At 37.2% G+C, this 24005-nt stretch overlaps 1 protein-coding gene across 2 annotated transcripts in view; it reads right to left on the bottom strand.

Moving 5' to 3' along the window:
- Positions 1-24005, bottom strand: part of LOC134800789 (protein lev-9-like) — a 208112-nt gene that overhangs the window by 73604 nt on the left and 110503 nt on the right. For both annotated transcript variants that reach the window (XM_063773342.1, XM_063773341.1), the window contains exon 2: positions 16066-16217. In XM_063773342.1, coding sequence (XP_063629412.1) covers positions 16066-16217 — 152 coding nt within the window. The remainder of the gene's footprint in view (positions 1-16065; positions 16218-24005) is intronic.

The raw sequence follows: 24005 nt of genomic DNA, 5'->3' as shown, positions 1-24005 counted from the left end.
TAGGAAGTACTAAACTAATGATTTAGGTTAAGAACTCAGGCACAAAACCATATTGTTACTCTTAAAAGTTGGAAAAGCAATTTCAATTTTGTAGGTTATACACAATAAAATGGCGGTCAATGTTAAAAAGCAACGTGAACCGTTAAAATTCTTATATGCAGCATACGACTGTTATATATCTGATAAAGATACTTAAGTGAACCACTTTAAAGTCCAAGTCCCTATTTCGATACACTAGTGAACCTCTAAACAGTTATAAGGCATCTTATGAACATTTTAACAGCCGCTATGCAGACAGTCCCAATGGTAGTATAATAGGCTGCTTAGCGGTAAACATGTTCAGCGCTAAGCCGTATTATGCGCCACATGTGTTCGATTATACGTCTATTGGTTTCATAATAGCTCAATCGTTCTCCAGTCAGCGAAATAAAAGCTGCTTTAGCGGTAAACATGTTCAGCGATAAGCTGTATTATGCGCCCCATGTGTTCCATTTATACGTGTATTGGCTTCATATTAGTTCACTCGTGCTCCCTTAAAAGTCAACGTAATAAAAGCTGCTTAGCGGTAAACATGTTCAGCGATAAGCTGTATTATGCGCCACGTGTGTTCCATTATACGTCTATTGGCTTTATAATAGTTCATTCGTGCTTCCTTAAAAAGTCAGCGTAATAAAAGCTGCTTAGCGGTAAACACGTTCAGCGATAAGCTGTATTATGCGCCACATGTGTTCCATTATACGTCTATTGGCTTCATATTAGTTCACTCGTGCTCCCTTAAAAGTCAGTGTAATAAAAGCTGCTTAGTGGTAAACATGTTAAGCGACAAGCTGTATTATGTGCCACATGTGTTCCATTATACGTCTATTAGCTTCATAATAGTTCACTTGTGCTCCCTTAATAAGTCAACGTAATAAAAGTCCACAATTACCTCCTTATACAGCACATGGCGTAATTTTATCCATTAAACAGACCTTATAACGGTTAAAGCATTTGATAACCCTTAAAGCTGTATAGGGTCGTAGCAAATATACCTTTATATCACTCTTTGCGTATTAATGGTAGTTTTCAGAGCCGTAATGCAGCTTTTAATCGGCCCTAAGCTATATAAATATCACTGAGATCTATTATACAGCTGTAGGACCACGAGTGTGCTCTTATAAGTGTCTTAATACGCACAGAGCGTTAGATAGAACTAAAAGTGAGTAGTTATAGAGCTATCTGTGCTACTTGGGTGTGAAGTCCCCAATCCGCATTGGGCCATCGTGGGGACTATAGCCCAAGCCCTCTTGCAAGTGAGAGGAGGCCTGTGCCCAGCAGTGGGACGTACCTATATAGGCTGAATGATGATGATGATAATGATTCTTAGCCCGGCTGTGGGCAACCCAGAGGAAACCCGCGGACAATTAGTGTTACTAAATGAACCAAATCTAAATCTTATAAAACTCTAGCAGGTAATCGATATTATACTTTCGTGAGACATGTTTTAAATTGTTTATACGACAACGGTTTCACTCACTTGAATTTTTAGTCGCTATTGGCGACATGTTTCGGGCCCGTCGGGGGTCCTTCCTCAGGCTCGAGTGCTCGCGGCGGCTGCAACTCGTGCACTGATCGCGCCGCCCGCCTCGTCGCTTGTTTTGTGCCGCGTAAGATTCGCGAGGCGATTGAAATTGGACGCCGCCCTAACTTCAATCGGGACGGAGGCTGGATGTTGCCACCTGCATGGAAGCCTATAATACCTGGTATTAGGCGGGAAGTGCGTTGTGACGATCGCGTGGACATAGTAAGTGCAGTGTGCTTGACGCCGGTCGATGCATCCGCCCTACCAGACCTTGACCTGACAACTCCGGCTGCGGAGTGCACCGCGCCCCCCGCCCCCGCTCTGTCAGCGCGCGCGCGACGAGCGACGAGGCGGGCGGCGCGATCAGTGCACGAGTTGCAGCTTGCAGCCGCCGCGAGCACTCGAGCCTGAGGAAGGACCCCCGACGGGCCCGAAACATGTCGCCAATAGCGACTAAAAATTCAAGTGAGTGAAACCGTTGTCGTATAAACAACTCTTGCAGGTGTTAGCTACTTATTTCTATCAGCTATTCAGGGGTACTAAAGGATATAAAATAAAATGTTAGTAATTGTGACACATAATTTATTTCTATTCACACACTGGGGAAATCGGATGGTTAAAAAAAAACCAAAATATTACTTTGCTAATCCGCGAAAAGATAACGTGCTAGTCAATCGTGCTAACCATCCGACTATACATGCGGCCCACACCAATTTTGGTGTCTAAAAGCCATAGTAGTTGCCGCGCACCGCTACCTACGGAACGGTCGCCTGCTCGCGCTTGCGGCTTGTATCTCTCGGAATAGACGCATTTTGTTAGAGAGTGAGCCTTCTGTATCTAGTACTATTTTATTCGGTGCCTTTAGTTACCGTTCTTAATTATCATTTAGATGAGTGCTAGGTGGTTTACTAACGAATGTGCCAAAAACGTTTCCCAAAGTATCACATCCCAAACTATGTTTCCCAAACTTCAGACTTTAGTACAGCCTTTTCCGTATTTCATAATGAATTCTGCATGTTTTATGAATTATGTTTTCCAAATAAAAGGATTAAAATACAGTCAAACAATTCGAAACCTAGGTGGCTTAGTACAGGTATAAAGAAGTCATGTAAAACAAAAAGACTTCTGAAATCTCGATGCTTTTTTAAGGACGAGGACGAGCTACATAACAAGACACAATACAAGCGATACACAAAACTGCTAAAGAGATGCATAGCACAATCGCAAAAAAATGTTAATAAAAGACATGTCCTAACTGCAAATAACAAAGGCAAAGCTGCCTGGGATGTAATTAAAGACAAAAACGATATTACAAAGGTAGTTGAATGTATAGAAGATATACAAACAGGCGCAGTAAGCATTAATGATGCACAGGGAATAACGGAGGCCTTTAATAACTACTTTATTAATGTAACCAACAACACTTCTGCCTCGACCAACAGACACGCCTTAATAGATAAGGGTGGTGTAAGTAATAGTTTATTTCTAAATCCCTGCACAGAAGACGAAATAGTAAGCATCATTAAAACCTTGCGTAATACGGCGTCGGTTGGTATTGATGCCATATCTACTCATGTCTTAAAGTATGTTGTGTATGAAATAAAGTCCATATTGACTCATCTCATTAACCAATCTCTTGTGCATGGTATATTTCCAGAAGAACTGAAAAAATCTGTGGTTAAACCTTTATTCAAAAAAGCAGATAAGAAACTACTCGATAACTATCGGCCCATAACTTTAGTCCCTATTCTTTCTAAAGTATTTGAGAGAGTTATGCGAGATAGGATCGTAAAGTTTGTAGAAAAACATAATATACTAGCGAAGGAACAAAACGGATTTGTAAAGGGTAAGTCGACAACTCATGCCGCTTATTCTTTAGTTAGTAGCGTTACAGGCATTATCGACAAGAAAAAGTCAGTAGTAGCAGTATTCTTTGACATGTCTAAGGCGTTCGACCTTGTGGACCATTCAATATTATTAAAAAAGTGTGAACATTATGGTATTCGTGGAAACGCTTCTGAATGGATCAAGTCATATTTATCTAATCGTAGGCAATGTGTCGAAATAAGTAGACTAAATTGTAACAATGAATTAACTCAATACAGGTCGTCGTTTCAAACTACTATGAGAGGCGTGCCCCAAGGTAGCGTTCTAGGACCGCTACTTTTCGTTCTCTACGTTAACGATATTCCTCACGCAACAACACATCAAGTTGTTATGTATGCAGATGACCTATCAATCATTATACCAGACTTAGACATGACTAATACATTTGAAAATTTGATAAACAATGCTGTTTATGACATCGATAACTGGTTAATTAATAATAATTTAACAATGAATGTAAATAAGACAAACTGGGTGCAATTTTCAAATTATAAAACGCAACGAGCCTCACTAAAAATAGACTGTAAAGGTCAACTTATAAACGGCTGCGACCAGGTACATTTTTTGGGGATCACTATTGATAGGTATTTAAATTGGAAGCAACAAGTAGCATCTATCTGCAACAGGCTGAGTCGATTTGTATTTGCTCTAAAAAGATTGAGGAGGGTAGCAGACGAATCCACTGCTCTAACAGCCTACCATGGTTATGTCGCATCTGTTCTTCGATACGGTATTATTATTTGGGGAAACTCTACAGATGTCGATCAGGTGTTTCTAACGCAAAAAAAATGTATACGTGCTATTCGAGGTGTCGGGTCATTAGCGTCTTGTAGACCTCTTTTTAAAAAGTTTAATGCCCTGACCTTGCCTTGTATTTATATTTACGAGCAAGCGAAATTCGTATTAAGCAATCCTGAGCTGTTTGAAAAACGATCCCAAAATCCAAGACTCAGGGATAGAGATGTATGTCGAGTGAAACAGCAGTTTGTTAATTCAGCCCTGTACAACAAAAACTGTTTCATGATGTCAGGGAAAGTATATAACAATATCCCTTTAGAGTTAAGACTGTTACCTAAAAATCTGTTTTTACGTAAACTTCGACATTGGCTGATGGATAAATGTTTTTATAACTTAAACGATTTTTTTAATAATTAACTTAGTTTGGTATTAATTGACATGTATGTGACACTGAATAGTTGTAAATTCTAATAATGTATCATAATTTATACGTACTGATCTTGTAATTTATTTATTTTAACTTATAATAGAACTATTTGACATTCGAAAATTATTTCTTAACATTGAATTTATTTATATTTTGTGTTGGCAATTGTAGCATATTGTTGTAATTGTAAATATGTATATAGTGTCGCGAACATGCGAACCGGCTAATAGTTGCCAGCGTCATGGAGTAGATGGCGCTCGCAGCCATGTTTAAGTTAAATAACCGCTTCTAGGTTATTGTGATTTTTTAGGAAAAGACAAGAGGGTAGAGGCCGAACGATAGTAAGAAAGGGAGGTTAATGTGCGAACAGATCGACGGAGGGAGAATTTTGCTTTGGGGATCAATTCAACGGCTTTCTTATGGTGTTATTAGATTAATGATGTGCCTCAAGTAAATTGTGACTAACGTATATCAGTATTCAGAGTGAACAGTGATCCGAGGGAATTGTTGATGGCTAATATGAACTTATGGTAAACTTAGTGTGAGGAATGGGGTCGCTATAAGGGGAGGTTTGGAGGCGACTATGAGGTTCAAGAAACCAGGTGGATAATCAGGTGAAACTTATTTTATATGCAGGTAATAAAGTAGGACACCAGCACTGAGTGAATCGTCATCTCACTAACGTCCAGGCCTCATATAGGTATGTAGTATGATTACATATTGCTAACCAGTATCAGTAAAGGCATCATCTCATTCGATAGGTTAACAAGTATGGTGAGCTTGACGACATGGTGGAGATGCTGGGATTTTATGCACATGCACTGTAATCATCATCAAAAGTAACATATGAAAAGTCAATTTATATATGCACGTACAACTAAAGAGTTACATTTTTTGGTTTGTTCAGTTCAATTTAATGTTTTATTTCAGGTATGAAATGAAGCCCATATTTATGTAATCCTATTCTTGCAAAAGGGCGTTAAGCAGGCGAATATGTTAGTGGTTCACCGGAGCACGTATGCAATTAAGTGCCTACATTTTATTGAACATTCTTGCTCTTTGATATACAAGAGATTGCAAATGTCAGTAAATATATATATAGTTTATAAAAAATAGCTACCTATCTAAATACAAAAATTTCCTTGGGAAATTATATAAATACAAAATTGTTTCAAAAAATTCTATTTGGAATACAAAATACTAAAAAGCTCGCTTTAATCTTTGAAAGCAGTGTGTTAATCAATCAGTCCTATAGAGTGCAAATTTGGAGTTGATTCCTCATGTTAAGCAGTAGAATGGAATTTCAAGTGATGGTTTTGAATGATAAAAATATTTGAAAGCATATGTTATATATTTAACGTTTTACAGCCAGTATTTGTCACTGGTTGATGTGATAAAAATGTTTGTGTCACCAGGGCAGCAAAGTTTGTTTTTAACCCACGTGCCTTGAAACCCTCGCAACGCTCAGGATTCCAACATTTCTATGTTATAAGAATGAGAGAGTGGCTAAGATTGTCACATCAGAAAAGATAGCACAATATTGGTATGTTTACTATAAATTCTATCAGAGAGGAGTTTATAATCAGTTTTTAAACACTAACTTGGTAAGACTACCTTCAACAAGAGCCATGGAACTGCTTAAGTCTCAGATTTCATTACGTTGAAACCAATCATTACGTACATTTTTCATTAAACATGTCTAAAAACGTGGGTGACGAAACGGACATTCAACTCAAGTTTTAACGCCCTAAGCAGTAGAAATTTACACTTATCAGCAATAATCCTGAACTGAAATATATATATGTCATGTATCAAAGAAAAGGTGAAGAAGCTCCAATGGCAATATTTGATAAAAGTAACTAGATTTTTTCTCAAAGTTGTGAATAATCTTATTGTTCTCTTAAATATCATATGATTGGTACCGTTACCGTACCTGCTCATGCCTAACAAGTTTAAGTTGAACAGGAGGTTTATATATAATCTATATTTGGGTGTATGTTATGATTATGTTCACAAGAACATGGTTTCATTTTGATGTTTATTATGTTTCATGATGTAGTTGACACGTTGCTTTACTTGTTTAGTTTTAGTTACCTGACCAATCTTTGATAAAATCATGCACTAATAAAAATTTACGACATTTTGACAAATAACAGTCTTGAATGATTCACGGTTAAGGGAAGGGTAATCACGGTCTATATAAATATATTTTGAATTAAAATTTGCTGGTCGATTTGTGAACCAGAATGGATCCTTTCAAACAGCGACTTTATCACCTGAGCTAGAAGATTCAAATTATGCAGTTGATCAACAATTTAACATTACTAATTACATCTGTTTTTAAATTGGGTTCTTAAGTGACGATTATGACCTTTTTCGTAATTTAATTCAATGTAAGACACAAATGAAATCGCATAAAACATTAGATCTGTTAAAATAATTATATGCGAATTTTTTTGGCATCCGCCTTTGCAATTTTGTTTGTAACGTTGCATGAGTTAAGATCTTAATATTAAAATAATAAGAATCATAATCTCACATTCATTGTTCTGTGTGGCCGAATAGTTTTAGTACCAAATTGAAAGTTTATTTTTAATGCGGGTAGTTGATATTACTTATGGCTTACCAACCGTTGTTGCTTACAAACCAGTTTAGGTCTGACCTCCGATTTTGTATATATTCTATCACATCGGTATTTAGTTAAATTGGTGGTAAACAATATTTTGTGATTATGAAGTTCCACGCCAAGTTAATTCTTACTGGATTGCATGCTTTTCTGGAAGATGCATTGCTTGCAGAATACCCGCTTCATCACAAATTATCAGCTCAGCCATGATTAAACTAGTCGTGAGCGCAAGTGTGGTGAAATGACAACAGTTTATACTGCGTATCTTTTCATGAAACGAATGTATCATGTTTAACGTATTAGCCTTATATTTATATGATCAATATTTTTACAACAACACAATATTCTTTGTTGCTCACCAATATGTAAAGGAACTTAACACATATCACTTATACTATGGTGCACAACGGGCGGTCTTATCGCTAAAAAATTGATATCTTCCAGACAAACAAACCAGGCTATTATAATGGTATGTTTTGTGGATCCATATTTTCACTGGGCTTTAATCAGAACCATTGAGTTTAATTAAAAACTCGAATTTAACACTCACCTCGTTTGAAGGACTAGAACCACTCATATCATAAGAGATGTTAATATGGAATTTCTTGCCTCATCGTTGTTTGTTGTTACAATCGTAAGAAATTGTAACGGATTGGTTTCTTGGAAGTCGGTACAATTTAGTTGTAATGTGCCTGAATGAAAATGCAGGAGGCACTTGAAATCAGATTACAATTTGACGTCATATGTACAATGTAGGTACATACTACTCAAACTCAAAGGACCAGGAACATCATTGGAACTCAATCAGAATCACTCAGCCATTCCAATGGTACCAGCAAACGGCCAAAAATGGGGCTCGCTAGATTTAACAATAGTTACACAATACTCAATTGGCATGCATGATATTTCTGTTCTGAAAGAATAAACGGGTAAAAATGATTGTATACGAATAAAAAACTACCGAATTAATTTAAACAATATTCACTTACTTTATGGATTGCGTTTAATCAGCGTTACATTAAGGTTCCAAAGACTTGTCTGTTGATGTAATAAAGCGTAGTATCTCAATTTATTCCCAATTAACATTTCAATAATAGATTGTTATCAGAGAATCAGTAAATATCAACTTGGATATGTAAATGACAAAGGCAAAACTGTTTAGTATAAGCCACCACTAGTATGTTTGCACTTAAGCAATACCCTAAGGTATAATGACTTCCTATTATTACTGAACCATTGATTCTTAGTGTGGAAAGTCCATAGATTAGTGATTAGAGAAAGATTAACTAAACTTCTGAATTGTGTATGTATGTACATACGATGACCCAAACCTAAAGTGTTAAAAATGCTAAAAGAAGTTATTATTGAAAAGACACCCAGTGAAAGTCATACTGATTGAATGGGCTAGTGGTTTCTATATTATCTGCTAACTGATTTAGATACTTCTAAGTACATAGTACATACTTTACTTTTACTCGAACAGAAATGGATAAGGGAGTGGTAGATAATTTAAAGAATAGCCATTAGCCATGCATAACTAATTTGATTTTGTTAAATGAATTGGAATCAAGCAACACATATTAATTGATATCGCCTACCCAATCGAGATACTAAATACTAAAGTATACGAACCTACATATTCATAATAATTATAGAGACGGTAGTAAGACCATGGTGGATAGGTTTCTGAATAAGAGAAATTCTCAAGTATTCGGTTATTTAAATAAATGTGATAACGTATTTTTAACTATGATAGTAGTCATTATACCACTCTGTGCAAGTAGTTCTGAAATTAAATAATGGCATAATGACAAAGACACAAGAGCATTTGTTACAGAGTATATTACCTATGTCTAGGTAACGAAAAGGAATAGTAGGTATTCGCTGCGTGCAAGGCAAGTGGTGGGGGGAGCCAAAACAAACTCAGCGCTTGATGTGGCTAAATATGACAAGTTAGTAAGCAGTGTTTCTCTCAATTCACATACTTTTCAGTTATTTTATCACGTTTCTTTTTACCTTAAAAATCATATTTACAATAAAAATGGGCCACGATAGATGTTGTGTGGTAAACTGTAATAATACTAGATGGTCTAGACGAAACATTAATAATAATTAACATTTTTTTTAATTTTCAACACTATTCCAGGCTCAACAGCGTATCGGCTAAATATTTTATCTCGTCTGTCAACACAGATTTTGCTTAGATGTTAATGAAATAGTATGGATAATACAGTGTGTACCAACATTAGTAGTTCATTCATTAGTAGTTTGTAATATTATGTAGTTATAATGCCTGTTATTGAAAACTCGGTAAAAGCATACCTTTGGCACGTAGAGTTGTCTGTCGTCTATCACAACAGACATTGTGATGCGAGTGAACATTATTTTTAACATAAAATGTGTTGATTTAAACCTGTGAAGAAGGAAGGAAAGGGTGATAGGTAACTTCAATTAAGTATTAAACTTTTTATGTTATAGTAAAAGGAAGAGATCAATCATGAGCCAAATAATTATTGGTATATGATCGTGGCCTCAACTGTTAGCTTGATTATCAGATTTAATCAGAATATTGAGATATAAAATGCAGGCTGGAGGCTGGAGCTACACAAGAATCAGAATCACAATTAGAATCAGATGTCATATAATGAAGTTCCATATGTATCTTTCTTCATTAATTTTAATATTGCTGTGAAATATCGTAGTGTTAAGGACATGGTATTTGTTTTATGTACGACTACTACAGGAGCAATAGTCACAAGACAGAGTTATCAGTTTTATTCGTGGCCCTATCCTCTTGGGTCACAGTGGACAGTTGGACACCTGTCCTGTGTGGTTCTTCACCAGTGCTCACCATCTGCAGTACCTAGATATGCTAGCCTGTAATGTGGCTTTGTCTTTGATATTTTTTCTGTTCGCCCACCGTGTGGCCATACGTCCATCCCTATCCCTACGCTTCCTTGCCATGTGGCCAGTGATTATGAGCTTCTCCAGACTTTAGGATCCTCTTCTGCCTCGATAGCAGAAGAAAGTACGTGCGCGATGAGTACAAATAGTGGATAACCTCGGTTTGATGTTGAGTTCGTCGAGACTTGATGCAATTTCACCTACTGCGTTCAAGCATTCTTCGCCAGCACCACCTCTCAAATGCATCTGTCCTATGATGGGTTTCAGTTTTAATGGTCTAGGTTTGGACATGTACAGAAAGATCGAGAAAACAAGGCGTCCGCATTAGTGTGATACTGGTTGTATGTTCTCCCATATGCATACCCTGGCGAGTCGTTTCACCGCAGCTTTGGCTATCTGATCTCTTCTGACCACCCTGTGGTCGAAAACGCCATCGTCGCTTATTTAAGATCCCAAGTAAACCAACAACTTGCCTCTAGATCGTGCAATGCATTGGTACTCTTCATTTTACCAGGTAGATCGACATGCATCAACTTCGTCTTATTTCTTTTGATCCTGGGGTATGAATCTGGTCTGAATCCTATGTATGGAGTTATGGACTCATATCTGACATGCTCAATTTTAGAAACAGAACCGCAAGGTATTTTCCACAGACACTTAATCTAATTATAGTCATGTCATTTGCAAAACTGAAGTTATTGATAAGTTGGCTATCAACCAGTGGCGGCGCGTCAAACATATCCATAGGCAAGCCGGGGCTAATTTGGCTTACATATTTCCTTTACAACTCTGCTCAAACGTCCAAAAATAGGCAAGCCGGTGGGAATCGGCTTTTATGGACTCAGTCTCATACCAACTCAGACACCACCCTAACAGCCTTCCAATACTCATTTTGTATTCACCGATGTTAGTGAACAGTTGCACTCCTTGATCAACTTTAAAAAGATAACTCGGCGTGTTATCCCCATTTCGCTCATAACCCTGACATTTTACTCCAGTTAAGGAAATCAAAAGTCTTTGCGAAAGCCTTTAAAGAGTATACTGACGCCGTGCCCACTGTATTCTCTATTAATTGCCACACATTGAGTATTTGCTACTGAGAGTACTGAGTGAGTACCCTTCAATGTCTCTCATGGTTATCAAAGCTGTGAAGTGAAAATTCGTGAATAAAGGAAACTTAGTGGGTCAATTTGATAGACACAGCAGTGAAAATACCGTAGTACGGGAAGCGGGCGATTATTACACTTGAAGATCTGATCGGTTACATTAATTAAAGAATAGTCATGTAAAGTCGTAATGAATCGGTACCTCGGTAGGTACAGTTTGCTATGCTGTTTCTACGATCCTTAGCATGACTGATATATATTTAGGTACTACACGGTAACGTAAATGTAACGCAGTAAAAAAGTGCTTAGTTTATATTATTTGTGTGTAGCTCAGGTTAAATGCATTGATGGCTTTCAGACCTAATAGAGAGGCTGACACGACTGTCCCAACCTTTTTAAACTAGATTATTTCACACCAGCATCAGAAAATGATTAGAAAAATAAAAACTGCAGTAATTTTTGGCACAATATCTATTTTATTTAATAAATCAGAATGAACTACAAGAAAAGGTGACTTGACTCGAAATAAGTGCCTGATTTGACAAGTCTGTTAAATATCCTTAGCTTAGCTTAAGAAAGTAAAAAATAATGTGTTCTTTCTTTTACATATTGATTTGTGATTAAATGAGAATAGCGTAATTCTTCCTTGGCTGGGGAGGGCTGCCGGACATGAAGTATACACGAAGAGATGGATATGTCAGCAGTAGGTTTAATGAATAAGCAAGTAGATTAAAATACTTCACATAGTAGATTACTGCCAGTAGTAATAAGTAAAGAGAAGTGGGAACTTAGGTTACATATACACGTCACGTTCGGATAAGACGGTCGCTTTTGTCTGTGTAATAACTATCATTCGATCGCGCGGTCGCCGCGGTGTTTAATAAAGTTACAGTTGTTTAATTACGCAAATTATGCTGGTCATTATGTATACGTCGGCTGTAGTAGAAGTTCTGACCCTTGAAGTAGTGAAACAAGTTATTAACGATATCATAAGAGCAAAGCAGCATATAACATCAGAGCATCACAGATGGTAGTCATAGATAAAATATAGCGCGAATTGTGTTCAACCTGTCTAACAACACCGATGTTTGATATCAAATCGGTGTTGCCACGTTGTAATTAAGGACTGCTCGGAGCAATTTGGAACTGAACGCGCGAGATTGTGGGAAATACCACACATAGACATAGACATAGGTAGACAGAGAGATAAGTAACGGACCAGAGATGACAAATCGCAGCCGTGATCCTACTCAGCTCAGCTCAGACACCGATAAACGCTCAGTCGCTCACACCAATCTCAGGATACTGCTTTCAGTCTCAAATCAGAGATCAGTTAGTTTAGCACAGATATCAATGAATGCTCAGATCAGTCCCAAGATCATATTATTAATCAGCTCAGCACAAACCTTGATGAATGCTCAGACCAATCTCAGGATCAAATTATTAATCAGCTCAGCACAAACATTGATGAATGCTCAGACCAGTCTCAGGATCCTGTTCTTTATCAGCTCAGCACAAATACAGATGAACAATCAGATCAGTCTCAGAAACGGTGTGCCTCAGCACATTTCTACAACATCATCAGAAATGGTACGAAATCTCAGGTCATGCCGATTCACAGCGCCAAAGCCGAGAGAGGCATTCAGAGGATGAACAGCTCAAATACATTATTATTCACATTAGTGTTCTTATCATCTAATTGTTGATTTATTTACATGTTTGCCTATGGACATCTAATTTCAATTAAAGGAGTAGCTTTTTCCTGCGGGGCGGGAGTGTCGCGAACATGCGAACCGGCTAATAGTTGCCAGTGTCATGGAGTAGATGGCGCTCGCAGCCATGTTTAAGTTAAATAACCGCTTCTAGGTTATTGTGATTTTTTAGGAAAAGACAAGAGGGTAGAGGCCGAACGATAGTAAGAAAGGGAGGTTAATGTGCGAACAGATCGACGGAGGGAGAATTTTGCTTTGGGGATCAATTCAACGGCTTTCTTATGGTGTTATTAGATTAATGATGTGCCTCAAGTAAATTGTGACTAACGTATATCAGTATTCAGAGTGAACAGTGATCCGAGGGAATTGTTGATGGCTAATATGAACTTATGGTAAACTTAGTGTGAGGAATGGGGTCGCTATAAGGGGAGGTTTGGAGGCGACTATGAGGTTCAAGAAACCAGGTGGATAATCAGGTGAAACTTATTTTATATGCAGGTAATAAAGTAGGACACCAGCACTGAGTGAATCGTCATCTCACTAACGTCCAGGCCTCATATAGGTATGTAGTATGATTACATATTGCTAACCAGTATCAGTAAAGGCATCATCTCATTCGATAGGTTAACAAGTATGGTGAGCTTGACGACATATAGATAATCTTAAAATGCTAGATTGTAAGTAATATTTGCATGCCTACACTCTCGGCGAGATGTGATGTTCGATTTAAGATGAATGTTACCACCTAATTTATGTACCACATTTCTGGCAAATAAACGATATTTCTATTTCTATTTCTATTTCTATTTCAAATTATCATTTCCCAAAAAGATGTTTGGCAAAACAACTTATCGCAATTTTTCAGTTAGCAATAGTCTTTTTTGGCAAGTTATTGTTTAGCAAATAATTACTTGGGAAGTGAAATTTGGCGAAAGGTATTTGGCCCAAACGAAAGTACACCGTGCTAGGTACATATATACTTATCCACTTGTGTATTTTTATATAAAGAATGATATCCTGAGGGTAGTTATTCACAGAGACGGGATCAGAAAAGATAACACCGAATCAAAAGGGAAAAAAATACTATTTTTAGAATGAATGTTATCAACATCTTAGGGGTCGTCCAGAAATCATGTGATCATATTTTTTGGACTTTTTTTTACCCCCCCCTCCCGACAAAAAACCGGCAAAAACTCACGTTTGTTGTATGGGAGCCCCACTTAAATATTTATTTTGTTTTTAGGGTTCCGTACCCAAAAGGTAAAACGGGACCCTATTATTAGGGTTCCGTACCCAAAAGGTAAAACGGGACCCTATTACTAAGACTTCGCTGTCCGTCCGTCCGTCCGTCTGTCTGTCACCAGGCCGTATCTCACGAACCGTGATAGCTAGACAGTTGAAATTTTCACAGATGATGTATTTCTGTTGCCGCTATAACAACAAATACTAAAAACAGAATAAAATAAAGATTTAAATGGGGCTCCCATACAACAAACGTGATTTTTGACCAAAGTTAAGCAACGTCGGGCGTGGTCAGTACTTGGATGGGTGACCGTTTTTTTTTTGCATTTTTTTCCGTTTTTTTTTTCGTCATTATGGTACGGAACCCTTCGTGCGCGAGTCCGACTCGCACTTGCCCGGTTTTTATTTGTATTTGTTGTTATAGCGGCAACAGAAATATATCATATGTGAAAATTTCAACTGCCTTGCTATCATGGTTCATGAGTTACAGCCTTGTGACAGACAGAGCGAGCTCTTCCAGACAAGATAACCAGACTTCCTTTGAGTAATAATGCGGTGTCTGTGTAGTCTGTGCCAGATACCTAACTCTAAGCTAACCTAAGTCATAGCCTGAGCCAGTTTCCGAGTACTTAGCCAAACCAATCTAGCTTCCAGTGTTTCAGTTCAGACCTAGCTTAGTTTCAAGAGGCTTAAGCCCTAAACCACTTAATTGATCATAGTAGGTATATATACTGCTCAGAACCCCTACTGACACATTTTTTCATGTATGAGGCGTGAATGTACAAATGATTCTGAGTAAAATGAGCCCAAGAAGTCAATATTTTGAAGACATTAATGAAAAGTACATTTTTTTTGGAAAACGCTTAAATTTCATTCGATAGCGTGAGGTGCAATATAACACTTTAAACTCTCGCGTTTTGTACACATATTTAATTACACAAACGGGTCTACCGCGATATAATTTCATTGTTTTTACCTTTAAACCAATGAAATTATATCGCGGTAGACCCGTTTGTGTAATTAAATAAGCGTGAGGTGCGTTCGCGTTTGTGTTATGTCTATTTTTGTATGGGATTTTGAACAGCGCGCCAAGCGGGTTTTTATGGAAACTCAACATCCCATACAAAATGACACTTAACGCAAACGCGTACGTCACGTCGCGCTAGCGAATGACATTTGTACTAGACTTAGAGGAAGGCATATGTAATAAAGGTGAATTTAGGCTTCAATAACAATAACCTGAGACTAAATGTACATTACAATGTATGTAATATACATATATAATATGTATATTCGTGCAATCTAATTTGAACCAAATAAAGTAGCATTTCTTTTGTTTCACTGCTTTTTAAAACAAACGAAATTCGTTCCAATTTACTTATAGAATAAGGTGCTAAATAAGTATATGGGTCTTACGAGGATAATCTTCCATACGTACCAACAATGTAGCTTGTTCCTCGTCCCTAGGACACTGCGCCGACGGCGAGTTCCGCGGGTTCTTGTAGATGCGGCCGTCGTCCGACGACGACGGCGTCGTGTCGTCCTCGTCGTCGTCGGCCGTCGTCGTCAACGGGTTTCTTTCGTACATACCACTTGAAAACGTTTACCTGAGCCTCCTACCGTTGTCTTGGAATCTCGCCACCGGTTGGTGATTCAGGGATTCGCTCAGCAATTTAATCCCAAAAATTGACATAGGCACTAAGTTTTACAACCCCAACTTTAAAGGGAAAATAGGCCTTATTGGGACTCGTCCGGTTTTTTCATATGTTTTTTTCATTGAAAAGCGAGTCCTTTCACGAGTTTCTTATTGGTGGGAGCTGGGATTCGAACCCGCGAACTTAAGGACTACAATATTGACTCACCAGCAATGTGGCTTGTTCCTCGTCCCTGGGACACTGCGCCGACGGCGAGTTCCGCGGGTTCTTATATATGCGGCCGTCGTCCGACGACGAGGGCGTCGTGTCGTCCTCGTCGTCGTCGTCGTCGGCCGTCGTCGGCGACGGCAGCGCCGACGCTGCAAAGAAATTACTGGTGAATGGAGATTCAGGTGATCAAGAAAATAGTATGACAAGACATAATTTATATAAATGCGTACCGTCAACTGGGGTGAATAGGGATGGCTGGGGTGAATAGGGACAAAACTTTGAATGTGATTTACCTGACAATTTCGTAAAAAAATACTCACTAAATGTTTATCCTTCGATTGGAAATAATAGTAGATTTTGTATTTGTGTGGGTAGTTATTAAGGATGTAGCGACCTTCACCAAGGAGGAGTTTTGGCCGAAGGGTATCAAGTTTCGGCGGTACCGCGGCCGGCTCCCTGACACTGCGGGGTTGCGTAATGCATCGCAACCATAATGTTATTTGTAGTGTTTAGTTTTAAAATATAATATGTATGCTAGTTTTAAGGTATTTATGTATGGGCCACTAGTTAGTTGCCTCAAATAAAAAAAATCATTTCATTTAATTAAGGTATTGTCAAGTAGGTAATCACATTTAAAGTTTTGTCCCTGTTCACCCCAAGCATCCCTATTCACCCCGGTTGACGGTATGTCCTGACTAGCTGACTCATCAACGCAGAGCCTAAACTACAATTTGCACGTCATCTTTTATTTATAATGGGCGTAAGAAATGAGAAGCGATTTTGAGAAATTCATTTTAATTAAAAAACAAGAAACGTAATTTAAGAATTTTTGAAAATTCATCCCTTAAGGGGGTTAAATAAGTAGTAGTCGTAGTAGTAGTAGTAAAATACTTTATTGTGCAAACAGAAACATAAAACATGAAAGAACACACATCATTAGTACAGGGTACAAGGTAGTAGTATAAGGGTAGATTAGTAGTTTTTAATTTTATTAATATTATAAAGTAATTTTCACTTCTCATGCTCAAAAAGTGCACCTTTATGTCGTGCGTAGACGACATAAAATCGCATTTTATGCTCTAGAGCATAAAGTAAAATCATCTAATACGACCCTTATTGACAGCAATAAAGTCCAAATTCTGCCATACATACTGCCAGCCCTGCCGGCGCGCCCCCGACCGGCGCTCTCCCGATCGGCGTGCCCCGCGCTTCCGACCGGCCCAAGAACAATTTTCTTTAGTCTTGAATAAATACGTTAAAATAACCTAAAATATTTGATTTTTTGTATATTTTCCTCGCAATCGAAGTGAAAAGCAGAGTGTACAACAAGGGCATAAATGTCCATTTTTACTCTCGTCTACTATTTTGGTCTTCGCTTCGACCAAAAAATTGCCTCGGGTAAAAATGGGTCACTTTATGCCCTTGTTGTACAATCTACTATTTATATATAGCTTCTGTAGTTGAATATTCATTATTTGCAAATAAACAATGATGTTTCTTTTTTCGAACTGTCAAAACGATTTCGCTACTTTATATGAAACATTAGCATGTGACGTCACAATCAAATTACCTACTTTTTATAGTTTTATGCGCGCTTTAAAATAGAAATTGTGTCTAAAAATAACTGCTGTCTACGTTTCTCTATTAATCTTCTTGTGCTTTATTTCCTGCATGGTGTAAAATAATCGAACGAGCGAGCGAAGCGAAGCGAAGCGAAGCGAAGTTCTTACATTCGACTTGGATCACGCGGCTGGCTAGCGGCACGTCCCGGCATTTCGATGTTTTTAAGCTGAACTGTCAGAAGATAGTTTGATACTCAAGAACTTAAGTAAATGTGTTCTAATTTAAATGAAATTGGGTAAACGTGTAGTTGAGGGCATTATATTTTAGTGATTAAATTATGAGCAGGCTCGATTAAGGGATTATTGAGGCAGAAGAGCTTAGAAGGCCAAAAAGCTGTTTGTGAGAGGCCTAGCTATTCTGGTCATTTTATTTGCAAAAAACATGGTCGAATTTAGTATCAAATGAAAGTGCTCGGTTTGCACTTTTATAATATCGTTTTTAAATTTACCTTTTTGAAATAATTAGCAAGATAAAAATAAAATAATATAAACATAATATAGGTATTTGACATGTGACAGGAAATATTTCGGCTTAGCACAGATACAGTTTATTTTAATCTCTATGATTTCTATGATGACTTAGATCCAGGGGAGGGACAGTCGTATATAAAGCACTTTATTCGAAAACATAGCGTCATCTATATTACTTAACGCTAAACTTTTTTTTAATATGGCTTCACTTAATTCGTCAGAACGTATTAAAAGTCTTGTATCTAAGGCATGGATCAAACAAAAAAAGATCTGTTAGAACAGATTATTTATGGACATCGTTGCCATGGAGGCGATTGACACAAAAAACAACTTTGTCAAATAAAACTCAAAATATTATAACACCTCATTTATTAAATATATAATACGGGTCACTCACAGATGTTTTGTTATTAAAACACGTTACCCCATTTATTGTCTGTACTACGACATAATACAGATAAATAAAAATACTTTCAGTTTTACAGTGTTAAAAGAAACAAAGTTTTCATACGCCATCACAGTTGCTGAGAACTTTATTACCAAAAAATTTTGAAAAATTATGGCGGGTAGATTCACAACCTGCTGCGTGTAATTGTGTTTCGTGGTCAATTGTGTGTTGTTCCAACTGTGTATGATAGGTAATTTATTTACTTCAACAGTCAAGTTAAAAGTATCTAATCTGTTTTCGTGTATTAATAAATATCCTGAAGCCTATCTTCAAAGTCAAAGTTTTTTACGTTCGCAACATACTTAGACGCTATTTATGCCTCTCCCCCCCCCTGATACTGAGGTTGATATTTCTGGTTAAGAATTACAGGTGGCACTTCAAAATGGATGCAAAGTTCCACGAGAGGGTTTTGTCCCATATATTATACATACTACTCTTTGCTTATATCTTTCAGTCAAGGGCTCCACAGACCTTGCAACAAATCCAGGCGATTTTTATTCATTGCAGCCTATAGTGCGACATGAAATAGTAGAAATTGAATAAAATGGAACTCAAAAATGTCCATACTAAATTGTTGCCATGTGTAAGCATTTTACGTCAAAAATGTGACAGTTACGTAGAAAGTGGTGCTCCCATTTATTTTCTACTATTTTATGACGCACTATAACGATACCTAAGTAGGTGCAACAAAGTCAATCGCTCTATAATATTTTTTGGTTAACTGCGAGTTCTCAGTTCGGGGCGAACTACTAGTTTATTTTAAATACAATCAAATACCCTATTCGCATGACAGTAAAAGCTTCTAGTATTTCTCAGAAATATAAAACAAAGTAGTTTTTCTATAGGTACAAAGTACATAGTTGCTACACAGTATGTCTGCCTCATCGATGAAAAGCGGTACACGTAAAATGTATCAATTTGTACAACACATTTCGAACGTGTTTTACGTTGTGAAACCTGGTTGTTAAATTGTTTAGAGCTTTTATATGACACGCTGTACGGAAATCAATTTATAAGTAAAATTGATTCAATTAAAATATGTTTCAGGACATTTTAGCTTTGAATAGATTAAAATATTAATAAACAATCTCACTGTAGGTACACTATATTTATTTATTATAAACTTTATTGCATATAAAAAAATGTACAAATGAAAGCTCAAAAGTACAAATTGTATCCATTTCTTGGTGAATAGGGTCATTGCGTCAGTTTACCGTCCAGTGCGTGTTTCCGTCCACTTGGCGTAGGTACTTGCTACAGAATTGCGTATAATTTGAATATATGCTTGCATATTCAAGAAATGCATATCATTCGAATATATACCTGTATTTTCAAATGATACGCAATTGTCGGAAACACGCACTGGACGGTAAACTGACGCAATGACCCTACGAGTAGAAATGGACAACTATGAATATAATCTAATTTGCCTGTATAATATTTGGTTCGCTGAAATTAATTTGATGCTTTCATCAGCCGTTATTATACATATTACACTTTAAACTAATAATATAGCGAATAATCAAACAAGCTTGTTAATATTAATTACAAATATCTGGGAGACCGAGCTTTGCTCGGAAAACATATAAAAACTCAAAAATGCACGTGTTCACAGAGATAAGACCTAGCTAGATCGATTTATCGCCCCCGAAAATCCCCATATAGCAAATTTCATCGAAATCGTTAGAGCCGTTTCCGAGATCCCCTAAATATAAAAAAACAAGAATTGTTCGCTTAAAGGTATTAGATAATCTTATGAAACATTACGACATCATTAAATTTGTACAGCAACTATAAAAAATTTATCATCATCATCCTCCTAGCGTTTGTCCTGTACTGTGACGGGGTCCGCTTTCCTACTTTTCTCCTTCCACTTCGCTCTATCCTGGACATCGGTTTCCGCTAACCCACAGGCGTTTAAATCTTTGGCGATGACGTTACGCCACCGCTGCCTTGGTTTGCCCCTCCTGTTTGGGCCTGGTAAGGCGAAGCTAAGGGCTATTGCCTACGTATTCAGGCGGCCTTCTTTAGTAAGACTACCTATATTATTTTACAAATTAAATCTTGAAAAAGTAACGGACCCTTGGGACCCTCCCTTACAGCCTGTAAAACTGTACAAGTGTCTGTCAAAGTTAAGGAGCTCACAACTCAAGTGTGATTCAGAATTCGTCGGTCGCGAACAGACAATAGAATCAAACATAACTCCAGCCTTGGCATTATGGCGACAAGGAGGTCCTTTTGTATTCGGCTTATATTTAGGTTTAATTGTGCTCGCCTTTTCATATTTTAGCGTAAGCGATCGAGACAAACTTACATGTCTTCCCAAGGGCAGCGGTCTATAGTCTGAATCTTTAGGTATTTAAATAAAAGTAAATAAATAATCTGTAAATTTTCGTTTATTGGTTAACCCATTAGCGGCTGAATTATTTTTATGTCGCCGATTTTGATGATTTTCAGATATATTAATATATTATGCCTCAGAAACAGAAATATAAAATTAAAATTTAAATCCGACCTGTAGTTTAGAAAAAAAATACTGATGCCGCATAGTATCGCTAGCCCTCTACCGTGTCAATAAAAACATGTTGTTATTTGTCAGCATTTATTGAACATGAAAGTTATAATCACATTTGGCAAAAAGTCCTGCAACATTGTAATCTAGATCGGCTTTTACACTGTTCCAAAGCACATTCTACGTACATCCTCAGCACATGGTACCAAATAATGACCAACACCATCATAGCGAAAATCATCAGCAACTCGGATACCAGTCTGAGATTGTCGCAACCCTTGAGGGCAGACTGTTTATTAAGAAGTCTGCATGCGTCTGTATACTAATAACCAGCAAGTGATAAAAACTGTCATCACAACGTAGCTTGATGTTCCCAATTCTACTATATTGGCTAGAAAATCAGTGGCTCGGCGTATAGGAAGAGTCGGTTTATGGTTCTATCTGAAGTTCTTTATGGAATGGAAACCGGGATCACGATGTCTTAGATGTAAACAGCATCACCCTACCACACCAGATATCTTAATAACAACCAGTGATGTTACTAATGAAGTAACAACCAATTAAGTGGGTTGGACCTTGATAGACTGTATATGGGCAAGAGGTTCAACATAGCCACTAAAACTCAAAATCCTTACTTTTTTGACAGTAATTGTATTCGAGACTTTTAAAAAGCCCGATAAGATTCTAAAATCATGATGAAAACGCTAACAAATAGGGGAAAATAAAACATAGAACATGTAACACATATCAAGTGATAAGACCACATAAGCGGCTAATGGTGCCGTACGGCATCGGAGAATTTTCTCATGCCATATACTAAATCTGTAATCAAACTTTAATAGTCTATGTATATCATTGCATTAATTATACATCCCACGTCCTGATAAAATACATTACATAAATATTTTACCAGAAAACCAACGATTTCTGACCAGTTTACTTAGAATGAACACCAAAAATTTGTATTTTTTTCTATACCCAATTTTTGGGTACCTGAAACCAGCAGGAACAATTCAAGTTGCTTAAAACATGTAATTAAATTGATAACTGGTATCCTTGAGTATGTAATTAATCACAAAACTCCTTAATTTTCTGCTTATTGTATCTTTAGAGAGCGAAATACTAAGCACAGGAAAAGCGATGCCGTATGGCACCGCTAGCCGTTAATGGGTTAACCGACCAAATACAAAACCGCCTGGATCAGTCACTGAACGACCTGACTTTAACCTACATTATTTGATCGTGTAATGTTTTCATCTACCCTCAACTGGCTTAAGGAGCCATTTGAGGGTAAATTTTATTTACTTTTATTTAAATACCTGTAAATACAGATTATAGATGACAATAATTTACCGACAAACGCCAATCAAAAAGTAAAAATGTATCGGGTTGACAGATGCCAACGAAAAGGCACCTAAACATCATCGACCAGTCGCTCGCGATCGTAGAGATCGAATCGATACGAAGCGAATGTAATTTAGCTACGCACCCAGGCCCCGTAGACAACATGCCAATCGCTAACGCTTCGTAGCGAACGAAACGCAACTGTCACTGTCACGCTAGGAAGAGTGGTATAGTTCGTTTTTTTAGCATTAGAAAGAACTTGAAAGAAGGTGAGCGATCTTGACATGTCTTTTAATTGAAAAACGCTTTTTAAAAATCAGTAACTATTACTTATGAAAGCAGAAGAATATCGTATTAGAAGATCGTATTAGATTCATAATTGTTACATATTTGCCGTAACTTATTTTTTAAATTCGTTTTTCAATTAAAAGACACATCAAGATTGTTTACCTTATTTCTAATGCTAAAAAAAAAACGAACTATAGAGAGACACAAAGCGATTCGATGGCGAAGAGCAAGCGATCGTCACCTTGTCTAGGCCGTGATTATTTCATTAAATTATTATTGTTTAAATAGGCGTTGTCTATAAAAGTTTGTTACTAGGTCCCCAGGAAACATTGATGACTAAAAATAAACAATTTCTCTAACTACAGTACAAGTCCTAAAACCAACCAAAAATTGAACTTCTGACACCCCAATAAGTAATAGCGAAATTAAAGAAATTACGTCCCAATTCAATTTAACTTGAATGGATGACTTTCAACTTTTTGAGCAAGATATAACCTTTAATTAATAATTTCACCAACGTTCACTAAATGGCTTATTTAAAACTCACCAAAAAGCCGACAGTTACAATGGAACACGAATTTAATTTCTATTCAACACTTCGATCGCCAAAGACGGATATTGACGTCCGCGGTTACAATTTATATATCTGGGAGACCGAGCTTTGCTCGGAAAACATATAAAAACTCAAAAACGCGCGTTTTCCCAGGGATAAGACCTGGCTAGATCGATTTATCGGCCCCGAAAACCCCTGTACAGCAAATTTCATCGAAATCGTTAGAGCCGTTTCCGAGATATATATAATACATATATATAAACAAGAATTGATCGTTTAAAGGTATTAGATAGATAGATATTAACCTTCGTGCTTTAAGATAAGGCTTATAGTTCGTTTCTTTAGCATTAGAAAGAAGCACAAAGAAGGTAAGCGATCTTGACATGTCTTTTAATTGAAAAACGCTTTTTAAAAATCAGTAACTATTACTTATGAAAGCAGAAGAGTATAAATGATCGTATTAGATTCATAATTGTTACATATTTGCTGTCACTTATTATTAAAACGTGTTTTTTCAATTAAAAGACACATCAAGATTGTTTACCTTTTTTCTAATGCTAAAAAAAACGAAGTATAGGATGCCATGTTGCCAGGTGATTATATAGTTAATATTTAAGAACTTTACTATAGGACCAAGCCCGGAATATTAAAAAAAATGGCTAAGTCCACAGATCTAGAATGACGTTTACTTACGCTTAA

The sequence above is a fragment of the Cydia splendana genome, chromosome 20 (genome assembly GCF_910591565.1).
Source record: "Cydia splendana chromosome 20, ilCydSple1.2, whole genome shotgun sequence".
Lineage (NCBI taxonomy): Eukaryota > Metazoa > Arthropoda > Insecta > Lepidoptera > Tortricidae > Cydia > Cydia splendana.
The sequence above is the reverse complement of the archived record's forward strand: the minus strand, read 5'-3'. Positions and strand labels throughout refer to the sequence as shown.